Genomic DNA, 21473 nt, shown 5'->3' with positions numbered 1-21473 from the left:
CGCTCTCCTATCAAGCAGCTCACTGCTACATGTACATGCATCATCATGTAGGGCTGTAATACACGATATCAAACCAAGGATGCATGATTATAGACTGTAAACTGTTCCATAGTATCATACAGGGATCCTAGTTTCATGGATAACTTCCTCTGTGGGACATCCCCAGAAACACATGTAACAGCCTCCCTTCCTCTCACTTACTTTCTCCCCACAATGTTCAGTAGCAAAAGGGCATTCAGGACACCACATTTTACATGCACCATACATGTATGTATATGAAATGTATCTGTCTTGTTATACATGTACATCGTACCATGGAGCTACAGTGAGCAGATTACATGGAAATCAAAGTAAAACAACCCCCCCCCCCCCACCCACCCCTTCACATTTTTTCTCTGAATTACATTTCTCATGATCTACTAATCTTCTTTTAAATTTAAAAAAAAAATAAAGGTCTTCATTTTGTCTGCAAAGGTCTATCAATCCATCTCTCTCTTTCTATCTCTCTTTTTCTCTCCTCTTCTCTCCCCTTCTTGGCACTCGAAAGGGGGAGGTCACCATCAGCCTCCATTTGAGTACATTTAATCCGTCAGACTTCCTTCCTCTGACTTGCTGTCTAATCACTCAGATCGTGATAATCCAATTCCAATGCCAGTGAGGGCGATCCACATATCCTATCCATGCAAAGTCCTCATTCAACTTTACCCCTTTCACACCAAGGGGAAAAAAGTGTGTTTACAGTAAAAAATAATGCTAGTTTAAGTTTGCTTCCCCTAAAAAAGAGATAAAATGGAAGGACTGAAAAGGAAATTAGCCATTTCAACATTTTTTGTTTGTTTTTCAGGGTTTCATGAATTTCTTATGTATTTCTATTGTTTTTTATTTTTCATATTTTTCCATTCTCATAATTTTTTACTTCGATTGTTTTCATTCATCAGTATTCATAACAAATAAGTCTTAAAATACTAAAGAAAATGTAAATAATCACTTGTTAGGGCATTCTTGAAATTTGCTTTTCTCCATTCACTTTGTACACAAATCTCCCCATTGATATTGTGTGTAAATGTCCCAACATTTTTTTAATTGAAAAGTAAACTATACTTTTGAAACTTTTTGTGGTATAACATTTTTATACTTTTCCCATAGATGCAACAATACAAGTATTGTAATATGAGAAATAACTTTTGAAAAAATCCTCTAAATGTTATGTATGGGACATTTCATCCTTAGACAAGACCTAATTTGCACATTTAATGACACCTCTTTTGTTCCCCCAAAGTAATAAGATGTTAGGGGGTCCATGTCCCACCTACGACTAAATCTCACAAGTTTTGTTTTGATTTTCCATGAGTTTTTATAATTGCCCCATGCGTAACACCCATTTTACCAATTTTTTTTTGGGGGGGTGGGGTTGTGTATCACACAAATTTAAGGGGGGGTTTGAATACCTGCAACCACCCCCCCCCCCCTGCGTACGCCACTAGTTTAATAATAATATACATGAAGGCCATGCATACTCTTGTACTGTGCCACACGTGTATGACCAAATCTTGCCAAGTGTGAACAGGCCAAAGGTAACATAGGGTGCGTTTATTCGACACTTTTTTACCCTAGAATCATGATTAGAATCATGATTTAAATCACGATTCTGCAGAATCACGATTGCGTTTAGTCGAAATTGAATATAATCATGATTAGAATCACAAACATGAAACACGAAAAAAGGGGCGTTTGGAAAGACGTTTCTGTAGAATCACGAACGAAAAAGGTCGTATGAACAATATCGTGATTTGAATCATGATTCTATGACGTCATTGTGTCGTGCTTCTTCCGGGTTCGACTCAAAGGCGCGCGCTGTGTTTCGTGCAGGTTAATTTTCGTGTAGCAGTATTGCCAGCATTTAGGAATTATCATTCTGTGTATTGTACCCCCGGGGTTGTACTGTAGCGTCATTTGTATATTTCATTGTTTTCATCCATCATTTCTTCAAGTTCCAAAGGCACAAATTGGACTGACGATGAACTCAGGGCTCTGCTTGTGCTTTGGGCTGAGCCCAAAGCACAAGCATCCCTTACCGGGATTCACAGAAATAAGACGATCCCTTTCAGCGGCGCTTGCGAGGGAGGGATTTCAACGGAGATGTGGCACCGCCTGTCGAGACAAAATTAACAGAATTCGTGCCCAGTACAGGACCATCATAGACAAGAAAAATCGATCGGGAGGTGGGAGGGAGGATGATGACCCCTTCTGGTTCCCGATCAAAAACAATACGAGGTACAATACACGGAATTCTGGAAGTAAAAGATTTATTTTTCGGAAGCCGAGTAAGCGTTGCACTTGCACAAACGATCGCGCGTTAGCTCCGGCGGCAGCAAAAATCTAGCAGCCGACGTGAAGTTAGAAACACGTGCGAAAATGTTGACCTATACTTTCTGGGTCAAACTGCGCACTGTGATGCGCACTGGATCGGCCCGAATTCAGGGAGAAACAGCGTTAGAAAGATGGTCGTATAAACGCTGATTCTGTCGGATCGTGATTCATGCTGCTGTTTTGAATCATGATTCAAATGGTGATTCAAATCATGATTCTGGGTCGAGGTCGCATAAACGCAGCCATACATTATTTGACATCATGCCCTCACTGATTAACCAACACTTCCACTGATCCTTATGGTGTACCGCTTGCTCACATATTATAACGGGATATTATCCACAGGAAAGGGAAAGGTTACAGACCAATCATCCTCCCCCTCCCACTCTATCTATTCAAACACTGATTACACGAGAAAGTGTGTGAAACCAAGCTTTAATTGTCACTACATGTACTGATGTACATGTATATCATCGAGGAACTTAATCTGGTACAGGGAATACATAAGCTGAACTTTGTGAAATCTTGAAATCTACGCTGAAAAAATGTTCACACTGAAGATCACCAACACAGATTAGTGCACGTGGGACAGTGTATTATTATTGCTTTGAATGTCGGTCCGACGCTTCACCCGAATCCTGTGCTTACAGTGTATATATGCTTATTTCTCAGCAATTACACAATTTCTTCCAGAATCCTTTGGCACATATTACAAATAGACACTTTGGTGGTCATTTCATTGGATTCTGTACGAACTCATTTTGAAATTGTTACCACAACTGGAATTTATCTTTAATATTGTCTATATAGACATTTTGTAGCCTCAACTGCCTGAAGGATATTGTCAAAACTACAGCTTGGGGAATTACCATACCAAATGAGAGCTTTACAAAAGCAGTGTTATGTTACATGTTAATATTATGAAATTTCCCATAACAATGCTATTTTGAAAATAATACACTGTAGTACTGGGCTTATTTAAAATGCAACTACTATGATTTTCATATCAAGCCTGGGCTTATTGCTTTTTAATACCAGACAATTAATAATAAATCCTTCACCAGACAGCCAGCCAATCATCTGCAATATTCAGTGTACATATCAATGTATGACGCAAAGCTCAGCAAAATGCTGTCCAAGGAACCAGTTTTAGGCACCGTTTTAATTAGAAGAGGCCAGCACGAGGCAATAGAATACATGTAAGTACATTTATTAGTGAAAGAAATAATTAATACTGTACCTGCATACAAATCACATGCATCAGCATGTATACATGTACATGGATCTTATGACCTGTTTGATTGTATACACGTACTCGACATGACATGTTGTGTCTTTGTTGTGAATAATCACTTGTTTGTGCAATGTATACAGAGCTCTGCAGAAGTATACAGTAGGGGAAGGCGGGGTAAGTTGTGACAGTTTTTGCTTTTTGCATGTTAGAATTGATATGATTAATAATCTTGTCGAAATAAGTACCTTGCCTTGAAATTTAATTCTTCTGAAATATTTTCCACCTATATATAACTTTCTATCCCCACACTGAAAGTCATCGTGACCTTTGAAAAAAACGATGTCAAATGGCTCAACTTGCCCCATATATGGGGTAAGTTTGAGCCACCTTCTGGGGTAAGTTGAGCCACAAAAACTATTGTACAAAATGTATGAGGGGAGAACCAGCATGTCAATTTTTTGTTTAAAGTCTTTTCACTTGCTAATTCTCTATAAATACTTACATCCTTTAAAAGGAAAAGAGCAGTCATGCAAATTTGCTCCTTTCAGCCAGCATTTCAATTGATTTTTAAGGTTTGTTTGTTTTTTAAGATACATTACCATAGGAATTACCATGGCTCAACTTGCCCCATGCTGTTTGGCTCAACTTACCCCAGTCTGAACTTAGTGCGATAATTTTGTATCCACACATTTATTATGCATCCATCATATAAAAGACTATGACAAGAATGAAGATCCATACCTGGACTAATAATGTTGTTATCATGTCTTTATTATATTTAAAGACATGTGTGTTTATAAAGCACTTATCTATTTCACACTCTTTTTTACTTTTTTGGCTGAAATTCATATTTTTCCCTCTAAAAAACTACTTTTTGTTTCAAAGTTGAAAACAATATGGTGGGGTTAGGGGTTATGCTATGGGTCATCAATACATGACACTAAATGTCTGACTCATTCATTATTGGCCTGGGGCTGGTGGCTCAACTTGCCCCTATGCTCAACTTACCCCGCCTTCCCCTACATATAAACTGTACATATCAGGTGAGACAAAGAGTTTTATGAATTTTCATTTATGGACTTTATCCATGGAGGTCCATCTCCATAGTTTAATTCAGCGATTTATCATACAGCATGCTATCAGCAATTGACTTGTCAGCAAGGATTTTGTACACATATACATTTTAGCACAATGCAGCACTTGCATTGCCACTGATTAAATCAATATTTTCATGATTTATCAAAATTAGCATCAATGTATATTGTCAATACATGTATCTGTCACAAAGACATTTTTACCTACAAGCACATTGACTTTGAACTCCTCTTCATCATTATTTCCTTGTCACCCTCCTCGTCCCTCCTCTATATGCCTTCTCCCCTGCTCGTTATCCTCATGTTCTTCTCCTCCTCCCCTTCTCCTGAATCTTACCTTTCTCCTCCTCCCCTTTTCCTCCTCTACCCCCCCCCCCCCCTTCCCCTCCCCAGCTCCTTCCCTCTTTCCTCCATTCCTTCCTCCTCCTCCTTTTCCTTCTTCTTTCATTCTCTACTCCATCTTCTTCTTCACTTCGGAAATGAATTGCATACACTCCAATTCATAAAGCATACATGTAGCTTAATTCCTTGGTCATTTGAACTAGAAAGTAATTAAGGAGGATAAAAGATTTGATGCTTTCCTGAAAAGCTGTGTTTTGTGTTTGCATTTTGATTTTTCATCCTTTTTTTTTTGCAATTCTAGCCCCCCCCCCAAAAAAAAAAAAAAATGCACCCTAAATGAACCTACATGTATTGTATTTGGGGGTTTTTTACAAAGAAAATCTCTCTTTTAATAATAAAATCAACTCTCACAGGGCTGCAATTGTTGCAAACAAATCACTTGTGAGAAAGTAAACAACCTTTGGAATTATCATCTGGCTCTCTTTTTAGAACCTGAACTTTAAAATATCAAAAACTATACTTCCATGAAACTCTATTGTATTGTAGACCAGCTGAGAAATAATGCGTGAAGTGAACATGGAACATACATGTACATGTAGCAGTACACCTTCACGACCTCCGACAAATGATGAGAACTATCATCACGTGTCCTCAGCATTCAGAGTCATAGTATTGCAATCACATGCACTTCTAAATATGGCAACTGGACATGCCACAGATATCTGTTCAGTTTTTCCTTTCATTCTTCAAAACATGTTTTCAGAGTCTGGTGGACTAATTCCCAGGAGCTTGAAAACTAGACATGTGAGATGGGAAACCAAGTTCACTGTTTCAGACAGTCATCACTGGGGCATATGACATCTCTTTCCGAAGAGGCCTCCACACCCATCCAATCCCCAACTTATCTCACACAGACCTGCCCACCTCTAGGAATGAAAAAGTGTATTCTGTGATAAAGTATTTTTCCCAAAAAAAAGTGTATTTCATAATAAAATGCATGGCACACTCGCTCATCGCGCCGCTCAAGCTGCATGCAAGCTAAAATGCGCACTGCTCTTGCAAATGAAAAAAAAACATAAATTTAAACATGTGTGAAAAAAAAACAAGTTACCTGAAATTACATTGATCTATCAATAACCATATTTGTATATTAAAGTTTTATGAAATAGAGACATATACAGTACAGATGATTTTTCTCAATTTTACAAAAAAAAATTTTTTTAAAGAAAAAACGTACTGCCATATTTTGGTTGCAAAAACGTACTAAATACGCCAAAAACGTACTGGTTGGCAGGTCTGCTCACATCTACATGTACATACATGTACCTACATGTAAATGTACATGTACCTCTTTGACCAACTGATGTGATGCTATTTTAAAAGGAAACCAAAACCCAAGAGGAGAAGCAATCTTATTGCAAACAGTAAAATAAGAGGAACATTTTAAAACAAGTTTCATCAAAATCGGTTATGAAACAGGTAATTTATGAACGCTTTAAAAAGGTCGTGTTTTATTTTAGGGGATTCTCGAATTGGCAAACATGCTTCAAAATGGCTGAATTTGTGATCAACTCTCCATGTGTTGTGTATACAATTTTTTCAGATTTGCCCCATTATCTTTCAAATTGCATATTGCCTCATTCTGAGCATAATAAATGTCATGGGAAATAATAATTCATACCACATATGTCAAGGTCAGGAAGAAATAATGTGAAATGTGTAAAATAACGGGAAATCTGAAAATTTGTGTACAAAATAAATGGAGCATTGTCCACAAAATTAGCCATTTCGAAGCATGATTGCTATTGAGGATACCATAGAAAGTACAACAAAACCTTTTAAACATCCATAACTTGCCTATTTTAAATCCGACTTTGATGAAATTTGTTTTAAATCATTTCTCATTGTTTCACTCTTTCCAATAAGATTGCTTCTCGTCTTGGGTTTTGGTTTCCTTTAAAGCAAAGTTCTTGTAATGTCCCCAAAAGAAAATACCAATAGATTTATAGTAAGTACACGTGATTTGTTCAGGTATTTTTCAAAATTATAGACAGGAGAATACATGCAAAATAACTTCTTACAAAAGTAAGTATTAAAGTCTAAAGAAATTCTTGGAATTACCAGGTATTTTGTTTTATTGGGTGGGTGTAAAGAACCTATTTTGGAAAAATTGGGTCAGTCCTTTTCACTATCAGGAAAATGCACATCAAAAGAAATTTGAAAAATGTCAACTTAGAGGATTCGAAGCCTGAACCGAGTATACTTTTTATTCACGAGAAAGGGAGTCTCCAGATTTTTAACCACAAGGTCCGGGTTTGAATCCCAAGGCAGCACTCGCGTCCTTTGGCAAAGTATTTATCTACTATTGCTACTCTCCATCCAGGTAGATGGGTACCTGGTAGGAAGAAATTCCTTGAATACGTGAGCGCCTGATAAGAATACCCCTGCAAAGGCTTGGGTAAGTATGCAGTGATTACATGTAGAAACATTACTAAAAAGCACTATAAATAATCGATGGGGATTAGGTGACTTTCTTGAAATCAATTATTCAACATCTGTGCAACCGACCCCTGATCATTCCCACTTTCAACAAATTGGTTGACTTACCTTAAATTGAGATATGACAAAGACATAAGATTGATGATATCCTCTGGTACAACTCTGATAACATTGTTATAACAGGATAATCTTTGTAGTGCTGTATAAGAACATAGTTCACAAGGTAGCTCACTAAGCTTGTTTTTTGACAGATCTGAAATAAAACAAAAAGGTAATCACTATATTTTATATTTGTTTATAAATCTAAAATTTAAAAGTGAAAATAAATTTCTCTCATACAGTAAATCATAATAAATAGTACTTTGCTAATCCACCATACTGTACGTCTATATAAAAGGCAGAGAATAAGAGAAACATACATGTAGTCTTCAAAAATACTGTACACTGTCGGCCTACAAGTACATGAATGTGATACATTTATGTTTGTAGTGTTTGAGTTCCATTAAAAAGATTATGATCTTGGAAGTTGTTGGCATGGACCTGGGAAGCAGGGGTACTGGCGTGCTGCAGCACATGCAACCCAAGGCAGCAGGTTGACAGGTGAAAAAAATATTTCTTGCTTGTCCTTTTTTTCTGATGACAATCCCATAAACCTGAAAACCTTGGTCAACTCATATTTAAAGGGCAAGTCCACCCAAGAAAAAAGTTGATGTGAATATTAAATAGAGAAAATCAAAGTTTTATAACGCTGAAAATTCATCAAAATCGGATGAAAAATAAGAAAGTTATGACATTTTAAAGTTTCACTTATTTCTCTCAAAACAGTTATACACAACTCAGTGATATGCAAATGAGAGAATTGATGACATCCATCACTCACTATTTCTTTTGTTTTTTATCGTTTGAATTAATATTTCAATTTTTACAGAATTGACAATAATGTAAAACTTGACTGAATCACATAATGTCAAAAAATTGTGAATTCCAAATGTTCAGGGAGGAATAAAACTTGATTTCACATGACAAGAGGGGAAAAAATAAGAATGTTTTATATTTCATACAATAGAATACAAAAGAAATAGTAAGTGGGTAGTGTCATCAGTCTCCTCATTTGCATACCGACCAGGATAAGCATATAACTGTTGTGTGAAATTATTTTTTCAAAATGTCATAACTCTCTTATCGTATTCTACATCGAATTTGATGAAATTTTCAGTGTCATGTTTATTGGATTTTTCTCTTTTTATTCCAATCAACTTTTTGTTGGGGTGGACTTTTCCTTTAAAAATCATTGCCAGGGCCCTATTTCATGAGACTGAACAGTAACTTTGCTTTTTATAATAAAAGCAATGTCTCTGTACAAGGTATGTAGGCCTACATGTACATGTCTACAAGCTTGTTTTACATCTCATGAAGTTCAGCTTTATATTTTGTGGTTTAAAAATTATCTGACAGGAAATCCTGTTTTTCTTCCTCCAATTCCATTAGACCATAATAAATTACACTGAAATCACCTCCAAAAGGATACCAAGCAGTGGCAACGATCAGTCAAGCACCATTGTATTACTGTAAGATATTGTTCTCACTACCGTCCTAAAACTAGATACTCTACATGTAGTTTAACGTGTAATGAGAACTGTCGAAGCGGTCTTAAAAGCGATCTTCCAAACTGGTTCAGAAAACCACCTCGCGATGAAGTTTTCAAGATTGTTTTGCCTCGTTAAAATGGTTTTTAGTGCAAGTGAGGACACAACCGTTCTTCATTTGAAGAAAATGGGATTGCAAATTTAGCTATCAAACATCAGGACGAAATGAATTTGATAAAATTTACAATCACATTTTTAAACAAAACAGGAGACGACATGACATAACCATAGAGTATCATGATTACAAAGTAAATCGAACTTTGATATCAAAATTTGGCTGCCTCCATCTTCTGCCAAGTACTTTGTCATTTCAACCGCCGTTTATGAGGCCAAGTGAATCGAAATGAATGAACAATGCTCCATCAAGCATACTACGATGATTATCCTCGGCTGTCTGGTGCCCAGACAGACAGAGGGACGGTGAAGGGGAGATAGATTGGGTTGGGGATACTTTGCACTTTTGGGCTCCGATCTGCTGCAATACTAACCTAAATTGTCTATTTACATGTAGGTTTAGGTACTACATGTTCATGTATATATGGATCAGAATCAGAATAGTATACATGTAGGTACATGTACATGTACAGGTAGCAATATGCAATAGGCAAAATCATTTCAAACCATGAACTGTATTGATGTCAATATAATATATTGGGAAACCAATGAGGTCTTTTTTAAACAAAAAAGGCAAATGAATGCACCCAAAAAGAGACCAAGCATTGGAAAAGAAAAGTATGCCCATCAGCCCATGAACATGTAGACCTTCATACATGTCCATGTACAGACAGAGGAACTGGGTGGGTTATTTTTTTCTACATCTCTACAGTACATAGACCCACTGAGTCATGGTGACGAAAATAGATTAAAAATCCCATCCTAAACCATTGTACGAGTTCATCATCACATCGTACACAAACAAATGGTGTGAGTTCAATTTTGTCATTGTATTTGTTCATACAATGTACATGTATGTACACGTATAGGGACTCTACATGTGGAAATGTGGGGGGGGGGGTTAAACCATGGTAATTAGAGTTTTCAATCTCTTTTTTATGAAGTAGGAATAGGATATTACATGTACATGTACGTGTACATAAAAATAAAGGCCCACTGGAATGGAATCTTTCAAAGATGGCAAAAATATATTAAAATCTAAAATGTTCAGGCCATATGTTTTTCCTATTCGCAGTTTACAACATAAAAGCCTGCATGAGGAGTGCTATACATCAATGTAAAATGCAGGTGTTAAAAAGTAAATTTACAGTACAATAATTCTGAAGATAAATACTGAAACAATGTTCAGCCAGACAAGGGCACTCAGACAGACAGAGGAACAGGGAGGGCATCTTTCTCTCTTCCACGTTGACAATGACTCATGGTGACCAAAATAGATGTAATCCCAGCTCAGACCCAGCACATCACATCATCGCATCATGAGCACACAAACACAAGCCTCCCCTGCTGCCGTACTCTCATCCACCGAATCCTCTCGTGGGCCCCATCATCATTCATGTGCTTCATGAATGCACTGCTATCCAATGCCATGGTCTGCATTGGGCATTCATTGCACTGTACGTACATGTACATGTATTGTAAATCACCCTTATTTATTAAAATAATGTAATCAATCTATTAAGCATTACTTGTACATGTATGTACATGCCATGGATGTAGTCATGTACATTACAGCATGTAGGCCTGTATTTATCAGTGAACCTGTACATTCTTTATGAATTTTGAGCAGGCTTGAGGCGATGTACATGTAGAGGGTGGGGGGGGGGGGGCTCAGCGAGTGAGAAGTGGAGGAAGGAAGGGGGTGTGTTACATGTAGGTGCAGGTCTACACCATTACAAGTGGAGTTTAGAGGTACATGTAATAGGCCAACATTGTATAATAGACAATGCATGCATGCCTCTATGTTACAATAATAAATAATATTCTTGTATACATGTACATACATGTAGCGCAATACAATGTATTGCATGTACATGTACGCTATATCACACGTCATTAATACACTGTACATGTAATGTACATGCGCTTCCAAAGGGCTTGGATTCAGCTTTAGCCTGATGGCTTTGCAGCACACAAGAATTTTAATAAATTCCAGCCAGGTAGCTACATGTACATGTACATACATGTACCTCACCTGGGTTGTGTGCAGCACAAAGTGGATCAATTCATTGCTGAAGGAAATTATGCCATGGCTGGGATTTGAACCCACAACTGACACCCTCTGTTCTAAAGTCCGGAGACTACATTGTACATGTACACATTTTACTCATGGGCTACTTTTTCAATATTTTGTATTATGATAAAGTGTGTTGTGCTTTATTATAATCAGGCATTATATGGAGATCCTTGCTTCATTTCAACTGCACATAATTTTATACCCATACATTGTACATGTACCGGTAGTTTGGTATATTGATCAATATGATTTTATTAAATGGGTGAATGACATTTTTTTTAAATGAACTGAACTTCAGGAAACGTAATTATTTGAAGAATTTCACTACAATTTGTTTTCTTGTGATATATACAGTAAAGCACTTTTGGGCCTTTCTGGGGGGAACAAAAAATTAATGCACATTTCCCCTCATATTTATAAGGATGTTTAAAATCTTCCTCTCAACCTTCCTACATGTACATGTACGTATATCTCAAGCTATTATTCACTGTATACCTGCACTGCATACATGTACTTCACTTGTTATTCTACGCTTATTTGTATCAAAATAGGTAAAGTATAGAGCCAATAGGATGATGAGTGCACATGGAGAGGGGGAGGAAGGAAGGAAGGTGGAGTTTCCGATAGGGCCTGCCATTTCAGGCAGCACACTTCCTCCCCTGTTGATGCGGATTAATATTACAGCACAGGATTATGATGCAAGCTGAAGCGACCCTGCTCAGTGCAAATTAAAATCTATCCCCATGGTTTTCCACACCATGCTCATATGTTGCTGAGGCCTGCAGTACATCCCATTCATAGTGTTCATCTGAAACATACATGTACATGTATGTACATCTGTGTGACTGCAAAGTTAGTTTTTGTACGTTTAGGTTTAGCGATGGACTTTTTGTGTTGGTGTTTGTGGCTCCACCAACATTCCCAGAAACAATCATTAATAAAATAAATTTATGTATGTAATACATGTATGTAAAATGATATTAATAAAATATATATAGTAAAAGTACAATAATAATAATAAAAACTACAGGTATATGTCATCTCCTTCCCGCACAAAGGCGGTTAGCGCGCAGTGAACAGTGCATGCTAACAGCCATTGTGGGGAAAGGCAACATGTACATGTACATGTACGCAGTACGGGCTATAAACAGCCCTTTCGCGGGAAGGTAACGCCCAGTGCGTGCTAACGGCCTTTGTGCGGGAAGGTTTTACTTGTAATTTTTAATGTTTGTGTTGATGTTTATGGCACCACCACCATTCCCTGAAATTAATAAAATATCAATTTGACAAATTAAAAAAATATGGAAAATAGAAAATACATGTGCGTACATAGTATACATTATCAATAAAGAGTGTCGCTCAGGAGAGCATACATGTACATGGCCATCCATAACATGGAAAATTGAGTTATTGGTCAAGCAAGAAAAGTGGAAAGTGGCGATTTGACCTTTTGACCTCAAATCAATAGATTCTTGGCCTGGGATTGATACTACATGTAAATGTAGTATTATACAAACCAAATTATATGAGCCTTCATTGTACATGTAGGTTTTTCGTTAAACTGAAGTTATCACGTTTACAAGGACTTAAGAAGGGTTAGATGAAAGCATGTCACTGTGACCTTGACCTTTTACAGGCAATTTTGCGATTTTGCGGTATATAAAAATTGTTTATTATTATTTATTATTATTTTGACCTCAAAGTCAATAGGCTTCCTGGGATCTATGTTTGCTAGGATCATTCACACCAAATATGAGCCTAAATGAAAGTTAAAAGTTAAACTAGAAAAGATTTGCTTGTACAAGGACTTTAGGAGGGTAAGGTGAAAACATAATTTACTGTGACCCTGACCTTTAACCCTTTGACCTCAAAATCAATAGGCACCTGGAATCCATGCTAGTATCATACACCAAATCATATGAGCCTATAAAGTTAAGTTAAACTGAAGTTTAATAGCATTTACAAGGACTTCAGAACCTTGGGTATTATGAGAACATGTACATGTAACTCACTGTGACCTTGACCTTTGACCTTCAGACCTCTGAATCAAAAGGCTTCCTGGGATCCATGCTGGTATCATACATGTACACACCAAATTATATGAGCCAAGGTTTAGTCAAACTGAAGTTATCACGTTTACAAAGAAAAGTTAACAGACGGACGGATGGACGGACAGACACCGAGCATGATACCATATGTCCCTGAGTAGAACATAAAAACTCCATGTATTGTAACCTACATACATTACATGTATGTATCATATGGCATTTATATGGAAGCTTTACATGTATGTGCCACCCAGATGTTCATATAATCATCTCGTCATGTCTATCTCTTTAATAGGGAAAGATGAGATTTCGTATCTCATCATGTCTACATCCCGTGTGAGAGATGAACAGATGACAAGATCTCTTAGATCTCGCAATGTCTACATGTGAGAGATGATCAGATGACAAGATCTTGGATCTCATCCTGTCTACAGATTTTCTGCTCAACTGAATATCACTCAGAGATCATGATTCCGGACACTACATGTACTGTAGTTCTATAAACTATGGAAGCTTAAAAGTGCCACCAAGATGTTGAGATAAGTATCTTGGGAAATCGACATCTTGATAGGAAAAGATAAGATGACGAGATCCCAGATCTCATCATGTCGACATCTTTTAGAAGAGATGATCAGATGACAAGATCCCGGATCTCATCATGTCGACATCTTTTAGAAGAGATGATGAGATGACAAGATCACAGATCTCATCATGTCAACATCTTTTAGAAGAGATGATGAGATGACAAGATCCCGGATCTCATCATGTCGACATCTTTTCGAAGAGATGATCAGATGACAAGATCTTGGATCTTGTCATGTCGACATCTTACAGAAAAGATGATCAGATGGCAAGACCTCGGTTCCAAGATCTTGCCATCTGATCATATCTTCTATAAAATGATAAAAAGTAGACATGACGAGATCCAAGATCTTGCTATCTGATCATCTCTTCTAAAAAGATGTAGGACATGACAAGATCCAAGATCTTGTCATCTGTTCATCTCTTCTACATTCTAAAAGATGTAGACATGAAGAGATCCAAGATCTTGTCATCTGATCATCTCTCACAGAGGGATGTAGACATGACGACACCCGAGATCTCGTCATCAATATCATTTTCCATATTAGATGAAGACATGACAAGATGATCTGGGTGGCACTTATAAGCTACCATACACTTGTGCACCAAATAAATCTAGATTTAATAAAAGGGATGCTCCAGGTTGAACATATTTATATTTTAATAAATCTAGAGTCAAATTCAACATTCAAGCAAAATGCTGAAAATTTGATCAAAATCGGATAACAAATATCAAAACTATCAATTTTTAAAGATTTGCATTATTCTGGTGAAACAGTTCAAGGCATGTCTTCATGAATATTCATTAGGTGGACTGAAGATGTCATATCCCCACTTGTTCTTTTGTATTTTATTATATCAAATAGATTTGTTTACTTTATTCAAAATTTTCATACCAAGCACTAAAACAAGTGCGTTTAGATATTTGGTGCTGCAACTCATTTCATAATAATATTAGAGACACTACAAAAATGAAAAAGTTCTGATAGCAATAGCATACATGTAAGAAAAAGCAAAGTGGGGATGTGACATCATCTGATCATCAGCCCAGCTAATATTCATGATGACTGTTTTCACAAAATATTGTTAAATTTTCAAATTTATTAACTTCGTTATTTGTTATCTGATTTTAATGAAATTTTTAGCATTTTGCTCTGTGAATTTAAATTTTTGTTTAGATATTCTTGGCCTGGAGTATCCCTTTAAGGCACTGTTGACAGTAATCTCAATAATGAGATAAGAGGTTGATACATTGATGTACATGTATAGTGAGATAATAGTTTGATATGCAAGTTACATGAGTATTATAAAGGAGTGATATTAGCAGGCAAATGTGAGTGAGAGTTATGCTGTTGTGTACACTGTACACTGTTAGGTAGTTAAAGGACAAGTCCACCCTATTAACAAAAAGTTGATTTGAATAAAAAGAGAAAAATCCAACAAGCATAATACTGAAAATTTCATCAAAATCAGATGTAAGATTTAAAGCTACATGTACATGTATACTATGGCACTTTAAAGTTTTGCTTTAATAATTTCACATGTGTAACAATATCCTGGTCGGTAAGCAAATGAGGAGACTGATGACGTCATCCACTCACTATTTCTTTTGTATTTCATTTTATAAAATATTCTAATTGTCACCTCATTTTCAAGTGAAACAACGATTACAGAAATTCCTTCCTGAACATGTGGAATTAATGTTGTTTTATGGTTCAGTCAAGTTGGCCCTTATTGTCAAATATGTATAAAAAAATTGAAATATTTTATCATTCAAACAATAGAAAACAAAAGAAAATAGTGAGTGAAGGACATCATCAACTGTCTCAATTGCATGCCACTGAATTGTGCATATCACTGTTTTGTGAAAAAAAGCGAAACTTTAAAATAGCATAACTTTCTTATTTTACATCCAATTTTGATGAAATTTTCAGCATTCAGCTAGATTGATTTTTCTCTTTTTATTCAAATCAATGTTTTTCTGGGGTGGACTTGACCTTCAAGTAAATAGTGGTCAATGACACATTTGAAACTGGTTACAATAATTAAACCTTTGTTATACAAGGATATTATCAAGGGTTAACATGGACCTACTTGTTGGAATATGTTATAACCATATCAAGGGTAGGCATTGGTGCATATGAAAGTTGAGCATACTTTTACAAGATTATGTTTAATATGAAGTTGACATTTCTTGAGTAGATAGCACAAGACGAAGTAGACTATTAAAGTGTGACTGTCAGCAAAATGGTGGTGAGAAGTCAAAAGGACAAAGCCGAGTGATAAAACAAGGCAATTTCTCTCATGATGTGTGAAGACTAAATTTAAAGGTCAATCTCAGAAAATAGTTGATTTGAATCAACAGAAAGAAATCAGATAAGCATGATGCTGAAAATTTCATCAAAATTGGATATAAAATAAGAAAGTATTATGACATTTTAAAGTTTCGCTATTTTTCTCATAATAGTTATATATGCAAAATAGTCACATGGAAATGAGAGAATCAATGTCCCTCACTCACTATTTCTTTTGTTTTTTATTGTTTGAATTATAAAATGTATCAATTTTTACGATTTGACAATAAGGACCAATTTGACTGAACCATATAATGTTTGAACAATGAATGGCAATTCCACATGTTCAGTGATAATTTTTTTTTCACAGGACATGAGGAAAAAATTAGAATATTTAATTTTCATATTATAATGAGATACATTTACGAAAGAAAAATGAGTGATGTCATCAGTTCCCTCATTTGCATACTGACCGGGATTGGGATGTGCATATAAAAAATGTGAAATTAAGTGAAACTTAGAACTGCCATAGCCCATAACTTTCTACACGTACATCTGATTGATTGCCGATTGGGATGAAATCTTCAGTGTTGCTTGTTGGATCATGGATGTTTCTCTTTTTATTCTCAAATCAACTCTTTGTTGGAGTGGACTTGTCCTTTAACAGTAGAGGCGCACGGCCAATATGGGAGACTCTCTCCAATAGGGGAGACAATCTCCCACATTGGAGACTTCCTTTGCAAAATGACAAAAGAAACAACACCAACAAAAGCATGATTTTTTCCACCCAAAATGTTGTCTCACTGAGGTCATAAGCCCATTTGTTTTGTGTGTGATTGACAACAAAAATCCTTATCAAAACAAAATTAGACAGTGAATTTTTAAAGTAGACGGTGAAAAGGGGTAATTTTTTATGAGGAATCTGCTTATCACAATTTTATTTGCCGCCAAGGTAATCCTCTTGCCACAAATGTAAACAAAGGAAATTAGTCTCCAAAACTGGAGACTGTCTCTGACATTGGATACCCAAGATATTGGAGATAATTTCCCACACTGGAGACAGTCTCCAATATTGGCCGTGCGCCTCTACTGTTTAATTTAGGGTATAGCTTATTTACAATACATCATAGGAACATGTAGTGTGTATTTATGGGTAAGTTTATATGCATTTTTTACATAATTGCACACATCATTCACATCATCTATCCTGAAAAAGACCTCATTCTTCGAGTTCGCGACCGACTGGTCGGACGGACTCGGCCTCGGCACCCTTCTCCCCACGGCACGGGCACTGGCAGGCCAGAGCCCAGACCAACGAATAAATGTTGCACTGCACTGGTGATTACCCGAGTCGAATTGACAACTTACCGATCTCCACAGTGTCCAGCAAATCGAATTTTTCTGCACTTTTTGGATAGTCCCTTAAATTCCTTCCATTTAGATTAAGTTTTCCCGACACTTGGGCATCTTCTAGTACCTTTTCTAAAGACCTTAATTGGGTGCCTCCACTGTGCGACACAGCCACCGCCATTTTCACAGTATCAGTTCACTACATTTACGGATCCCGGAAGTTATTCATGCAGCACATACTGTAGTTTAATGGGGATACCGTGATGAGAAACCGTTCACCTTGAAAACAGAGTTTGCTTGAAAAGGTCGCATGCCATCTACGACAATAAACCATACAATTTTTAAACGATAAACCGAAAGTCCAAAACCATGCAAAATGAGGCCACACATTTCGTAGTAAATTAATCATATTTGGCAAGACTGTGAGGTCTATGGGGCATAAATCCAATAGACCGTCGCCCTACTTAATTTCAGGGTAAGAACATCATAATCTCTCCCTTAATGTGATCTTTCATCACAGTGACACAATTCAATTCATTAATTATTTTAGTCAACAATCAAATGGATAAACAAAAAACAGAAAAAAGATTCACAAGGTAAACAAAATGTCCATCTCGGAGATCACGGAGCATGAATACATTTAGACCAAAAGCTTCAGTCTCTGTATTTTGGTTGTTCCGCTGAACTGCGTTGGCTCACTCACCAATACATGAATGGTGAATGGGGATTATAGTAAAATGTCTGAAATTGTTGAATAAATCCCCAGAAACGACGGTTATTCCTGTCTAGAATACATTACAAATAACAAATGTAAACAGAATAGAAAAAAATATTTTCATTATTAAACCGAATGAAACATGATTGTCGGATTGAACCAGATGTTTGGATTATACAGGTCCCGCTCACAAAATAAGAAAAATGGGGAGCTTAACTCTTGCATCCTTTAAAATTGCCCTTGTAGAAATTACCTTAAGTTCTCCCATAATAATTTTCCCTCTCTTTCTGTCTAATGATGCTCGTTTTGTGTTTGAACTTATACCTTGGTCACATTTGTTCTACGGCGGCCGTACGGCGAGTCAACAACAGCCGTTTTATTAATTTTAATTCAAACCACCTGTATGTAGTTGGTACAAAATATGTTGAAACGGCTGTTTTCGACTCGCCGTACGGCCGCCGTAGAGCAAATGTGACCATGGTATTATGAACCAAATATTTCGAGCCATATATCTTGGTATGGCTTAAGGGCTGCGGTATGGTTTTAAAAGTGGGATGAACATGCAAAAAATCACCATCAGATGATTATTTTTACGCTTTGAATATGGTTTTGAAAAAAAAAGTTGAGGGCTGAAGCCAACCCCTATACCCCCATTCTGCGGCCCCTGTATGTGTAGGGGGCGGGGATTGGGGTCACTGCACCTATACCGTGCACGTACATAAAGACAGAGAGGGAAAAAGTATAAGGAAATGCTAAAGGGTGAAATAAAATATTTAATTTTATTTCACCCTTAATTTAATTAGTTTTAGTTCATGTTAACTCTCGTAGAAACTCGACAGGATAGCAATTTGCTGGTAAACGCCAAGCTGGTATATAACCAATTACCCTGAATAATCGGTCATAGTGGCTGCCGACCTTATAGACGACAGGGCATTTTTATCAAAGTGGAGAGTGATCAAAGGCAGAGTGGCCTTGTGCAGTATACCAACCCTCGAAACTTTCCTTCTTGGCGAAAGGAGATCCCAACCCCTGCATTATTTTGTAGCACTGGTGGTTTGCCTTTAGTCATTACATACCATTTTGGCTGCCCTTCTTTGCACCTTACCAATTTCATGAATATTGTATTTTGTATATATGGGTCCCAAACACTAGAACTTACTATACTCTAAGATTGGTCGGAATAAAGTTGCAGCTTTTGTGTGTTTTGTGCATGCATGATCTCAAGTTACGGTTAATAAAGCCGTTGACTTTATTTGCAGAAGTTGTGATTTTCGAAATATGTTTGTCCCATTTAAGATCTTGAGAGATATTGATTTGATGATAGACATGTTATTCTCATATCATCTCGCATGTTCTTTATTATTATGACAATTTCGCTTGTCCACATTTGCTATGTACATTTGACTGCTGTTGAACTCCACCAGGCTATCGGAGGAGGAGGAGGAAGAAGAGAAAGAAGAAAAAGAAGAAAAAGAAAGATTGAAAATAAACGAGAAATGTTCAGAGGATTTGCTCCTCCATTATTAAATGTTTTAAAGAGCAAAGGTTTGTAAAAACTCGCCATCGCTTTGCTTTCTCGCACTTTAATTCATCTTCCATTAAACTACTGTTTAGTTCCGAGACTTCTGTTCAGACATGATCGAGTTCTAAAAAATGCTTAATCTGTAAACTACAGAGAATAAAGAAAAGGGATGCAGAAAAGGAGAACATAGGGAAAATATTACAATATACAATATAAAGTTTTAATATAGAACTTTTTTTTTACTGGGGTGCTGATGTAAATTTGACAAGCCCCCCCCCCAAAAAAAAAAGAAAGAAAAAGAAAGAAAAAAGAAAGAAAAGAAAGAAAGAAATAAAAGAAAGAAAAAGAAAGAAAGGTTTCGACACAAAATGAAGGTCATTTTCGTCCCGAGAAATTTGACAATCAATAAAGGTTCCAACAACAAAATGAAGGTAATATTTGTCCCGAGAAATTTAACAATAAAAAAGGTTCCAACAACAAAATGAAGGTGATTTTTGTCCCGAGAAATTTGACAATCAATAAAGGTTCCAACAACAAAATGAAGGTAATTCTTGTCCAGAGAAATTTGACAAGCAAAAAAAAGGGAAAATTTTCTGTAAAAAATGTAGGACAGTTTGTTACATTTCTTCATTTTGTCAGACCGTCCAGAATTCATGGGGGTAGGCCTACTTCCCAGACCATGATCATCTATATCTAATTATTCGGCTTGCCGACTCGGTGTAAAAATGGCAGAGGAAAAAAATGGCTGAGGTAAAAATGACAGAGGTATAATTGTCCAGTCTTAAACTCCCATGCCAAAAAGCCACTCCATGTAGATTAAATAAGAAAGGTTCTGAGAAGAAAATAAGAATTATACTTTCGATCTTCTGCACCAAATTGATAACACTTGAATTGGTATTTCATATTTTTTTCCGGAACTTACATGTACGGCTTTCTCATGTCAATCGCCCTTCTGAAAATTCAAATTTGAAGCACACCTAATTAAATCCCAGGTATTGTACTCAATTTATTAAAGGGGGAATTCACCCTAACATAATTAAAAAGGTAATTGTAAAAATAGCAGAAAATAATTAATTGGTGAGGGTTTTAGGGAATGCATCCAAGATTTAAAAAGCTATATTAGAATTTTTCTATTTTAATAGTGACGTCATTTGCGAGCAGTTTTTCCCATTATGGTGGAATAAAATGTAATTTTCTAATAAAAAATGAAAATGTTTTTTATTGTACATTAAGTGTATCAACATATACATCTCATTTCACATCCGCTCCTGAAATATATTTTTAGCATGTCATGATCTTTACCTCTGTCATTTTTTGCGTCTGCCACCTTAACCTCGATCTGCCAGTTCTAACTCCCGTCATTTTTACCTCTACCATTAAAGGGGAATCCAGCCTTGGCCATGAAATATTGTGTTGGGAATGAGAAAAATAAATTAAACAGAATGGTGAAAATTTGAAAGAAATCGGACAAGCAATAAGAAAGTTATAGCTGCTTAAAAATTGAGATCACTAATAGTATGTAAATTCCAAATTGGCAACTGGGTAAGTAAATTATGACAAGGGGCAAGGACAACTTTCCCATAGGC

General features: G+C 36.4%; 1 protein-coding gene across 5 annotated transcripts in view; it reads right to left on the bottom strand.

The window, feature by feature from the left end:
• The window catches only part of LOC121430360 (leucine-rich repeat and calponin homology domain-containing protein 1-like), a 66432-nt gene extending 48571 nt beyond the window's left edge, over positions 1-17861 (bottom strand). For all 5 annotated transcript variants that reach the window (XM_041627643.1, XM_041627641.1, XM_041627642.1 and 2 more), the window contains exons 1-2: positions 17669-17861; positions 7648-7792 (exon numbers count right to left, since the gene is read on the bottom strand). In XM_041627643.1, the coding sequence (XP_041483577.1) occupies positions 7648-7792; positions 17669-17831 (308 nt within the window). In that variant the 5' untranslated portion in view covers positions 17832-17861. The remainder of the gene's footprint in view (positions 1-7647; positions 7793-17668) is intronic.
• Between the last annotated feature and the right edge of the window lie 3612 nt (positions 17862-21473).

This window comes from Lytechinus variegatus, chromosome 16, assembly GCF_018143015.1.
Source record: "Lytechinus variegatus isolate NC3 chromosome 16, Lvar_3.0, whole genome shotgun sequence".
In the NCBI taxonomy this organism is placed as follows: Eukaryota; Metazoa; Echinodermata; class Echinoidea; order Temnopleuroida; family Toxopneustidae; genus Lytechinus; species Lytechinus variegatus.
The sequence above is the reverse complement of the archived record's forward strand: the minus strand, read 5'-3'. Positions and strand labels throughout refer to the sequence as shown.